Raw genomic sequence first — 11,549 nt, 5'->3', positions numbered from 1 at the left:
TTAATTGCACGAGTAGAAATAATATTAAATTAATGAAAATAACTAAAACAGCAAACCTTTACTGAAGAGATGTGTATCAGCTGTGGATCAGTGGGTGGCACTCAGGAGGTTCTGAGTTTGAGTCCCATTCCAGAAACTTGAATACATAAATATAAGATGACACTCCAGTGTTGCAGTGTTGACAGCACCACCTTTTGGATGTTGACACAGAGTCCAGTCTGCCCTCAAGATGCAACAAATTTCCGTGACAATATTTGAAGAGAAGCAGGGCAGTTATCCCCAGTGTCCTCGCTAATATTTATCCCTCAATCAACAACACCAAACAGATTATCTAGTCATTATCAAATTGCTATTTGTAGGAGCTTGTTGTTTGCAGATTAGCTGTCATGTTTCCTACATTATAACAGTGGCTAATCTTCAAAGTACTTCACCGACTGTAAAATGCTGAAGGGTGTCTTGAGGCTGTGAAAGATGCTTTATAATGCAAGTCCTTCTCATTTTTACAGACAAGAGCTGCTTGGAACAATATATCCATCATCCAAAATACATTTAGATGATAGTCTCGAAGAATTCGAGTGGTGGGGATGAGCTTCAAAGGGTTGAATGGTATGTCAGCCTTCTTATGTTCCTGCCACTTAACAAACTGAGACTGAGAGTCTAATTTCGGGCCCTTCCTGGGACAGTGTAACCTAGTCATTTACAATCTCATTTCATTGAGAGATTATTACAAATGTGAACACAGTATAATATTTAAAGATTCAAGATAATGCTTCGGTTTTTTTTAAAAAGAGGAACAAATTCTATGATCTATGATCATATTTTCTGGTTTGTACTTTGTACATTGGTGTAGCTGCATTACATTTTCTTAACGTGGTATTTGCAAGGGAAGTACAATAACGGCGTCGTTCGACATGTGTCCGGTTGGACACGGGGAGAAGCTGGAGAGTGAGGTAACGGTGCTTTTCAACTGTGCGAACTTTCCCATATCCATATAGTTGTGTTTGCTGACTCGGTGATTTGGAATGATGACTTGAAGTTACAACTCTGAAGGCAACGACACGGCTCATTGGCATTCCGCGAAACATTTTTTTTGTACAAACGTCGACAAAAACATGGTTTCGGTGATTTTTAATTGTTCACTTTAAATATTTTGAAATCACAGTCGGACCCAGAAACGAGTTAAAAGGTAAACTGATTGCCTACAACCGCGGTGGCACAAAGCTACAAATTAACCACACGCAAGCAACTGATTAAGTCAAGCGTAAACATAGCAGGGAATATTGGGAGTGCAGGCTTTTCGCGGGCGAATGCAAGAAGGCACAGGTCAGCACAGTGCAGACCTCCAGAGAGAGAGAGAGAGAGAGGGGTCCGGGAATCAGGACTTACTCTTTAGGGGATTTGAGGAAAGGTTATTTTTGTTGAAGTTTGCATTTTTTTTGTGATGGACAGGGAGAAGCGAGGTGGTGTATTTGAGCACAACCCGAATAGGTATCATCCCCCGCCCCTCCCCCCAAACAATAACCACCACCACACAGGTGTAATTTCTGTCGGCAGACCCTGCAGCAGCTGGGAAACGCTCACCTTCCCCTTTAATAATAGGGAGGGGAGGGGGGGTTAGTGACGTGTCAATGGAGAAAGGAGAGGGAGAGAGAATAAAAAAAAATCTGATTAAATCCCTGAATCAATCGCCATTTTATCATCAGAAATCCAGCCCCGAGTGGGAGTGAGAGCGGTCCCGGGAGCAGTGGCGGAGAGGGCCCGAGGAGGAGGAGGAGGGCGGCGGCGAGGGCTCGGGTATGAGCGGCCCCTTGACGGAGGGGAGGAGCCGGGAGCCGTTACCCGCAGAGGGAGGGAGAGTAACCAGCGGTCCCCAGCCTCCATCACTCAGCCCGCTTCCCTCTAGCCGCTCGGCCAACCGCCCCTGAATGTGTTTGTAATCGGTTCAATCCCCCCCCCCCCCCCCCCCATTTGAGCCGTGAGTCCGGGGTCACCCCCGCCCCCGGTCCCAGGTGTGAGTCCCCCCCCCCCCGCATATCTGACAGGCGGCCGGCCGCTCCTCATCCTCTCATCTTTTTTTTATTAGATTACATTGTAAATACCGCTTCATTGACACCCTTCTTTCTTTTTTCTTCTCCCCCCTTCCTTTTTTATATTTATATACAAATTATTCATTGCAAAGTGTGTGTGTGCGCGCGAGAGAGAGGGGGAAGGAAGAAGAAGGAAGATTAAAGCGAGAAAATGTCGGGCCAGACTATCACGGACCGGATTGCTGCGGCTCAGTACAGTGTGACCGGCTCGGCTGTGGCCAGGGCTGTCTGCAAGGCGACCACCCATGAGGTGATGGGACCCAAGAAGAAGCACCTGGACTGTAAGAGACTTTCACCTTCATACCTTTAATAGCCCCCTTTCCCCAGCACTTGCCCTTCAGTGTTACGTCCTCAGGATTCATTGCAAACGGTGCATTTATGAGCCTAAATCTCGGCTGATTATTTGTAAATGTGTGTGTACATATAAATATTTTAATTTGCTAGTGTTTTGCTGCTGTTTCCTTCATTATTTGCAATTTTTAATTCTATTTGCTGTGTGCTGCCCAGTTTGCTCTCAATCCTGCTATTTTAATGGATGCTGTTTTGTTGGCGCTTCCATTTATTCCCAGACATTCGCTGGTATTTCTGACTCTGTTTTATTTGCTTGTCTCCCATCACTGGTATTTCTGTTGGTTGTAATGGAGTAGAGCTGAAAAAAAAACATTGGGGGGGGGGGGGGGGGGGGGTTGGTTGTTGTATCCATAGCTCTGGATACTGGAGGTAACGGTAATGTAGCACCAGTGGCAGAAGTATAATAAATATTTTACTCGCAGAATGGCTGAGGAAGTCTGGTTGTTTAATTTTTTAAACATAGCAAATAAAAAGGCGTTTTCTGAACTTGATACACCGAGCGAATGGTTGGATATTGCAGGTAGATGTGTTCGTCATGTGCAAGAAAGCAAGATTTGGGTTGTAACTCTGCAGTTTACTCGCTTAAGTGAAGGCATATAGGATATGTAGATTTCAGTTGGGTGAAATTCTTCTCGTTTTTTGAGAATGGCACTGAGAGAATTTATAATGCCCGATTTATTACGGGTTACACTCTAATAGACTACAGAAATATTTAGATGCATCAGCACTTTTTAAAGAGGGGAGCAGTGGGGGCGGATTCAAAATGATTTCTTAAAAATTGCAGTTCTAAGCTTGGGTCTGAATGGTGCAATTGAGCATCTATGATTCTGATGTGGCAGTGATCCTTCCCACCCTGCCCCCACTCCTACCTATGTATTGCTAATCCCTCCGGATATTACTGGCTCTTGGCTCTGAAATTAGTGTTATTAAATTATTCCAATAATTAATACTATGCAACTAGTCAAAATAGTTAATTGTGTGGTGTTTTGTAATGCTTCCAGTGTGATATTTTCTATTTTACCCTAATGCTGCAATAGACTAGACCACAGTTAACATTTAAACAGAGACTGTTAATGAACTTTAAATGGTAATTTTATAATATATTAAATAACAATGAACAATCCCTGCAGTTGCATGATTTACTTCCATATTTTTGAAATGAACCCTGTGTGTCCTCGGTGCTTTCTTTTAGAAATCAATGCCACATGGGCAATTTCTTTGAGATGTAGTGCTGATAAAAGTCATAAGCGTGCAACAAAAATCTTCATTTTATCATCCTCTGATATTGACAGATTGCTGTAGACAAATTACAAATGTTCAGAATATTTCAAAAATTGCTATAAAAATTATTTAAAATAAAACATCTAGGTATTTTAGCATTTCCTCATGAACTACCATTTGAAAAATTGCTGATTTTTGTTTTTAGTTACAGCATTGCAGAGCATGTGCAGTAATGTCCATGAAGGTTACAGAAAATATACATTATGCAGCCCTCTGGTTTCCTCACCATTGTCTTTCTTGAAGGTGCAACAGTGTTTGCAATTCTGGGATTGAGTTGGCCACATTCACTTCAACATGAAAAGGGAATGTGGGCAGGCTGTGTTCAACCTTTCCCTATAGCAGGGGTATTGATTGCAACTTTAGTACCTGTGTTGGCTGCTACCCTGGTTGAAATTAACCATCCAATAAAAGGATTAAACTTTGAGTCTTCCTTGGTCTGTTTGACTCAATTCTGTGTTGGGGAGTGCAGTTAGCTGTTGAACCATGGGGAACTCCATATGATTTATTAAATAACTAACTGTTAACCTGCCTCTGAAAACATAAATTCAATATCTATATATTTACAACAGGTTTATATATTGGAAGCAATAATTTGATATTTGGCAACTTTTAAACCAACCCATAGGTATTCAGACGTATCTGGGCATCAGCATATCAAATCTACATGAGTGTCTCGTACGTCCTTTATGTAAAGGAGGAACTCAGAGATGCTCAAATTTCAGTAGTCCCCTCAGCAATGCAGCAAATGTAATGGTGTGTGAGGAGATAGAGTTACTCCTGGATCAATTTAGAACCCATTTTGTAATGGTTCAGAAAGTACTGGGATGAGGTGGAACTTCTTACAAAATTGACACATTGCTGATGAGACCTGTTGTTATTATTGTGTGTCCAAACAAAATATGCTTTGAAACAGTTTTTATCAGACAGAAATAATAGACCAGTAATTCAACAAATGTGAAATAAAATGAGTAATACACAAATATTAAATTCTGCCTCTCCCAACAGATTCCACAAATCTTCCATTTGGACCCTTTTTAAACAAATGAGTATGTGTGCTTTAAAATAAGTGAAATCCATAAATTGGGTTGGGTTTATTGTCACGTGTACCGAGGTACAGTGAAAATTCTTGTTCTGCATTCAGCTCGGATGAATCATTCCGTACATGAAAAGAAAATACATAATAGGGCAAACATAAAATACACAATGTAAATACATAGACAGGCACGGGTGAAGCACACGGAAGTGTAGTACTACTCAGAAGAGAAGATCTGTGAAGAAATCAGATCGGTCCATAAGAGGGTCATTTAGGAGTCTGGTAACACCGGGGAATAAACTGTTTTTGAATCTGTTAGTGAGTGTCCTCAGACTTTTGCAACTCCTACCCGATGGAAGAAATTGGAAGAGTAAGACTGGTGGGAGGGGCCTTTGATTCTGCTGCCCAGTTTCCCAAGACAGCGGGAGCTGTAGACAGTGAATGGATGTGGTAGGGGGGGCTCGTGTGGTGCACTGGGTGGTGTTCACGACTTTGTCGTTTCTTCCGGTCTTGGGCCGAGCAGTTGCAGACAGAACTTTGAGGCACAAAGTAACTTGGAGTTATATATCTAAGTTTGCTGCAGATAGCCGATACTAAGTTAGGTGCCACTATATCTGGTGCAGATGGGAATGCTAAATTACTAAGGGGCATAGCTTAAGCAAGTGGACAAAACTGTAGCAGGTAGAGTTCAACATGGCAAAGTAGGATGTGGATTACTGTGGATTCATAATCGATCTATACATTTTCTAAATTGTAGGAACTGTAGATGAGTAGCGGTGGGGTGTCTGTACTAAAATCACTTAAAATACTTTTTTTAGAAAATATTTTATTGAAGCATTAGTAATTTTTACAGTTTAACACTTTAATATTCCTTTTTTTTAATAAACAATTTTATTGAGGTAGTGTTTGGCTTCATAAACGGTTACAGACATCATCAGAAAGGAAGCAAAAATGTGCAAACATCCACGTACTTTCAATACTTCCATCGTAACATATTGCACAAGCCCGCTCTCCTCCCACCGGTACTACCCGCCATATTTTCCCTCCTACTCTACTCTTCCCCCCACCCCCCCTGCTGACGCTCACTCTCCCGCAAAGAAGTTAATAAATGGTTGCCACCTCCGGCAAGCCACCACTCAGTCTTCGGGGGCTTTGAGTCCCTCCACGCCAATAATATTCATCGCCGGGCTATCAGGGAAGCAAAGGCCAACACATCGGCCTCTTTTTCTCCCCCTGGACGCCCGGGTCTTCCGAAACCCCAAAAATTGCCACCCCTGGACTCATCACCACCCTTGTTTTTAGCACCTGGGACATGACCCCCGCAAATCCCTCCCAGTACCCCCTCAGCTCAGGGCATGCCCAAAACATGTGAACATGGTTCGCTGGTCCTCCCGCGCACCTAGCGCATTTGTCCTCTATCCCGAAAAATTTGCTCATCCGAGTCACCGTCATATGGGCCCGGTGAACGACCTTAAATTGGATCAGCCCGAGCCTAGCACATGTCACTTTAATATTCCTTAAACAACCGCGCTGGCCGACACACGCAAAAAAAATTAAAAACAACGTACCCTACTACCCCTGCCCTATTTCCTAATTACCCATGTAGTGAGTTCCCTGTCCTTGTCTTACACTACCATGCCTCCCATTTCCTTAAACTACCATGCCTCCCATTTCCTCTTCTCCTCTCTCTTTCTCCCCCCCCCCCCCCTTACTGCTGATGTGCAAGTTTCCTTGAAGTCGATGAATGGCTGCCACCTCTGGGTGAACTCCTGAATTGATCCTCTCGAGGTCAACTTAATTTTTTCAAGCCTGAGAAACCCTGCTGTGTTGCTGATCCACGCTCCTGACTTTGGGGGTTCCGAGTCTCTCCATCCCAGCAAAATCCATCTCCGGGCCACCCAGGGAGGAAAAGACCAGGACATTCCCGATACCACAAATATGGCCAATTCTGGAGTCGCCCTCCCTTCCACGACCTCTGACATGATGTCTGCAAATTGCTGCCAGAATCCCCTGGACATGCCCAAAGCATATCTACATGATTCGCCGGGCTTCCCCCAAAGTGTCCGCACTGATCCTCTGCCTTACTCAAAAAACCTGCTCATCCGGGCTACTGCCATGTGGGACGTATGAACCACCTTGAACTGGATAAGGCTAAGTCTACCACAAGACGAGGATGAATTAACTCTCTTCAAAGCCTTTTCCCATAATTCGATTTCCAACTCCCCTCCTAGCTCCTCTTCACCTCCCCGATAGGGACTCCTTCCCAGTCCATCAACTCCTTGTATATCTCCGAGACCCTCCCTTCCCCAACCCCTGTTTTTGACATCACCTTATCCTGTAGTCCCCTCCGGGGGGGGAGGCGAGGAAAGCTTGGAACTTTCCTCCGGACAAAGTCCCATGCCTGTAGGTACCGAAACCTGTTCCCATCTGGCAACTCAAACTCCTCTGAATGAATGAAGATCCCTAAATCTCTCAGTCTCTGCCCTCTTCTAAAGCCCCCATCCAGCCCCCCTGGAACAAATGGTGATTGTCACAGATCGGTGACCACCCTGACGCCCCCTCCAATCTCATGTGCTGTCTCCATTGACCCCACACCCTCGGGGCTGCCACTACCATTGGGCTTGTGGAGTACCAAAACAGTGAGAACGGCAGGGACACCGTCAATAAAGCCTTAAAACTCATACCCTTGCATAATGCCGCCTCTACTCACTATCACTTAAAATATTAGTGAACAGGTATAAAAATGATTTAATATGTTAATGGTTTGCAAAGATTCATCTCAAGGGAGCTGAAATACGAAAAGGTGGACTGCATGTACAAACCTGCTGTTTGACTTCATCTGGAGTACTGAATTTGGCTCTTGGTATTGTATCTTTGGAAGCATGTTTAATGTTTGAAGGGTTGTAGCGCAGATTTGCTAGAATAATACTTGGGCTAAAACTGTTAAATTGAGAACAGTTTGCATGGGCTAGGCTTGTATTCCATTTGTTTAAAATGATTGGGTGGGGTAAGAAAGAAATTATTTTCCCCAGCAGCAAAGTCCAGAATGAGGGGCATGGGGGAGAAGATGAAGCAGTGATAATGTCCCCTTACAGAATCTGAATAATACATTGCAGAAGAGGCCCTTCAGCCATTGAGTCTGCCCGACACATGAAAAACACCTGACCTGCCTACCTAATCCCATTTGCCAGCACTTGGCCCTTCGCACTTAGATGAGTAATCCAGAGGCCCGGGCTAATGCTCTGAGGACATGGGTTCAAATCCCAGCAATGGCAGCTGGTGGAACTGCCAACAAAATTAATAATTCAGTAATGGTGACCATGAAGCTATCATTGATTGCAATAAGCTATCTGGTTCCCTAATGCCCTATAGGGAAGGAAATCTACTATCCTGGTCTGACCAGACGTGCACAAATGTGATTGACTCTTAATGAGTACTTCCCATTGGAAGCTACTCAATTCAGTGGCAGTCAGGGATGGGCAAAAAATTCTTATCTTGCCAGTGATGCCCCGATCTTATCAAAATATAAAAGCCTTGAAATTATAGCTGGGCTGTTCAGGATTGTCAGGTAACACTTCACGCAACAGGAAGCTGAAACATGGAACTTAAGGTCCCAAAAAGCTGTCGTGACCAGAACAATAAAAAAATTGAAACTGAAAAATCATCGAATTTTGTTAGGCAAGGGTCTGCAGGAACGGGGGTAAGCCATTACCTCCCTCAAGCCTGCTCTACCTCCCTCAAGCCTGTTCCAGCATTCAATGAGATCATGGCTGATCTGTGACCGAACTGCAAAGCCCTGTCTTTTCCCTATATCCTTTTATAAAGCTTTGGTCAAAACAAAATCGTATCTCTGCTTAAGATTTTAATTGACCTAACCTGCATTAGCAGTTGAAGAGTTCCAAAATTTTAGTATGCATTGCATGTAGAAATGTTTTCTAAATTTACACTTGAACTCTGACTTTCATTTTTAAATTATGCCCCTGACTTAATTTCCCAATTGGCAGAAAGTTAACTATTTCTCCTCAATATCTTGCTCAAATCAAGTCTTGCCCGCCTAAATTATAGGGACTGAAATCTAGCTTGTGTAAACTCCGCTTGTAATTTAACCCTAGGAGTCCAGGTGCCATTCTGGTAAATCTATGCTGCATTTCCCACAAAGGCCATTTATATTCTTCCCATGGTCTGGTGTCCCGAGCTCTTAACAGTACTCCAGGTGTGATCTAGCCAAAGCTTTGTATAACCGCAGCATAACTTTTTCTCTCGTTTGAGAAAATAATCGAAAATAATCAAATTTATATCCAATGTGTCCATGACATTTTTACTGTGCATGAATCCCCAAGTCTCTTTTGACCGCCACTCTTCTTAGTTTTTCACTCCATTTAAAATATTCATCCATTTTTTAGTTCAAAGCGATGACCAATATTGTCTACGTTGACATCTGTTTGCTACAGGTTTTTCCTATTGACTTGATATGTTAAAATTTATGAATTTTATACTTCCCTTTGCATTTCTTCTTACAGCACTACCAGCTTTGTGCTATCAGCAAACTTGGATATGTGGTTTTTAATAAGTACAGTGAAAAGTTGAGGACCCAACCCTGTGGGACACTACATTCTGCCAATTATTGATTGTCCTTTCTCCTGCAACTCAACCAACTTCTTAATTAGGTCAACTCATGCTTTCAATTTTAACAGGTTTGTATGAGGGATTTATCAATTCCTCCCGGAAATTCATATGAATAACACACAGACTTTACCTTATCTGTTAATTTTAGTCACCTTCCTAATTCAATCGCTTTGTCAGGCACAATTTACTGTTAATAAAACCATACTGCTCTTTGATGAACCAGTATTCATCATGTGGTTAAGGACCCAAATTTGAACTTAAGATATGGATCAACTCTAATCTAATTGAATGGCAGAACAGATTCAAGGCACTGAACTATCTGTTCCTACGTTGCTAAAATTTCCTGTTGTGACACATTGTATTGATGCAGGAAATTCCCTGCTGTAATTAATCTGTATATAATCTTCAGGTGACACAGCTGGATTTAAACTCCTGACACTCTGGAGTGGATAGCACCCCAGGGATCTGAAAATGAGGGCAGCATGTCTGTCAGTGGCAAGGCAAGCATTTAATGCTTATTCCCATTTCAAGTCGGCATGTTGTGAGGCATGGAGGGTAACTTGGAGCTGATGGTGTTCCCATGTATCTACCCTTGTCCTTTAGGTAGCAACGGTCACTGGTTTGGGCATGCAGTTGGAGAAACTTCAGTGAGTTGCTACGGTGCACATTGTAAATTATCCTCACTGCAACCATGTTATGCTGGTGTTGGTGGGGATTCGAGTGTTATGATGTGGTGCTGATCTATAGGGGCTGCTTCGTCTTGGATGCTGTTACTTCTGGCTGCACTCATCCAGGCAAATGAGTATTCCATCACACCCCTTACTTTTTCTTTGTAGATGGTGGGCAAAAATACTTTGGGGAATCACTAGGTGCATCACTTGCTGTAGAATAACTTGCCTCTGACCTGTTCTTGCAATTGCAGTATTTATGTGGTTTGTCCAGTTAGATTTATGGTCAGTGGTGACCAGCTGAACGATCTTTTTGAATGTTAAAGGAAGATGTCTATGAAGGGTGCCAATGTGGTACCATTATTCAGGAAGGAATACACCAGGAAACTACAGGTCAAGAGCAGTCAGCATAATTTTGTTAAAGGGAGGCCATGTCTGACCAAATTGAATGTTTTGAAGTGGTGACCAGGTGTGCAGATGAGGGCAATGTATTTGATGTCTACTTGGACTTCAGCAAGCCTTTTTTGATAAGGTCCCACATGGGACACTAATAGTGAAGGTAAGAACCTGTGGGATCCAAGGAAATTTAGCGAATTGGCTGAGTAGCAGGAAGCAGTGTCGTCAAGGGGTATTTTTCAGACTGGAAGCCTGTGTCCAATGGGGTCCCGCAGGGAGTGTTGGGGCCCTTGCTGTTTGTGGTTTTCATAAATGATTTATGTATGTCGGAGAATTGAATTGGTAAGTTTGCAGATGATATGAAAATTGTGGGGTGGTAAATAGTGAGGAGGGTAGCATTTGTGTATGGTGCTATTCTCCTCTCCTTTCCCGCTCCCCAATTTGTTGTTCAATTGTCTACCATCATTCATTACTGGGAGGACTGCAAAGACTTGATTTCATTGCATTTCATTGCAAGCTGTAGAGATGTCCAGCTCTGCCTGATTTATGCTGCTACTGCAGTTCAGCATGCAGATAGTCTTGTATTGTAGCTTCACCAGGTTGGTATCTTATTAGGTATGCCTGATGCTATTTCTAGAATGCTCTCGTGACTCTTGAACCAAGGTTGTGATTTGATAGTCATGATAGAGTAAGCAATATGTCAGGCATAAGGATATAGATCATGATGAAATATAATTCTAATGCTGATGAATCACAGCACCTTCTCCATGCCTAGTTTTGGGCCATTGAATCGTCTCAATCTATAACCTTTTAGCATGATGGTGTATTTAATGTGAAGACAGAATTTTGTCTCTGACTGTATTCATTGCTCATTCGTACAATTGGTGCCTTGAACAGATGAATCTGCAACAGATAAGCTTGGTGAGGGCAAGGTCAAGTAGGTTTTCTATTGTTTTTCAACCTGTCACAATCGCCAAAGATATGTCCTTGCTGCCATCCATGCTTCTTCCAAGTTATAGTTAACAGGGGAACAGATTTGTGGGAATGGGAGGTGGCAGCAGGTAGTTTTGTTGCTGATGTTTGTTTCACTTGATGCCCGAGACCTGG

The 11,549-nt window shown here is 42.9% G+C and overlaps 1 protein-coding gene across 29 annotated transcripts in view; it reads left to right on the top strand.

The window, feature by feature from the left end:
- Positions 1-443: 443 nt before the first annotated feature.
- Positions 444-11,549, top strand: part of snap91a (synaptosome associated protein 91a) — a 329,189-nt gene continuing 318,083 nt past the window's right edge. For 10 of the 29 annotated variants that reach the window (XM_038799502.1, XM_038799499.1, XM_038799497.1 and 7 more), the window contains exons 1-2: positions 1,629-1,794; positions 2,180-2,368. In XM_038799502.1, coding sequence (XP_038655430.1) covers positions 2,239-2,368 — 130 coding nt within the window. In that variant the 5' untranslated portion in view covers positions 1,629-1,794; positions 2,180-2,238. Of the gene's footprint in view, positions 607-1,167; positions 1,187-1,305; positions 1,324-1,617; positions 1,795-2,037; positions 2,369-11,549 lie in introns of those variants that run through there. The other 19 variants (XM_038799496.1, XM_038799495.1, XM_038799492.1 and 16 more) reach the window with 9 other exon arrangements.

The sequence above is a fragment of the Scyliorhinus canicula genome, chromosome 6 (genome assembly GCF_902713615.1).
Source record: "Scyliorhinus canicula chromosome 6, sScyCan1.1, whole genome shotgun sequence".
NCBI lineage: Eukaryota > Metazoa > Chordata > Chondrichthyes > Carcharhiniformes > Scyliorhinidae > Scyliorhinus > Scyliorhinus canicula.
The sequence above is the reverse complement of the archived record's forward strand: the minus strand, read 5'-3'. Positions and strand labels throughout refer to the sequence as shown.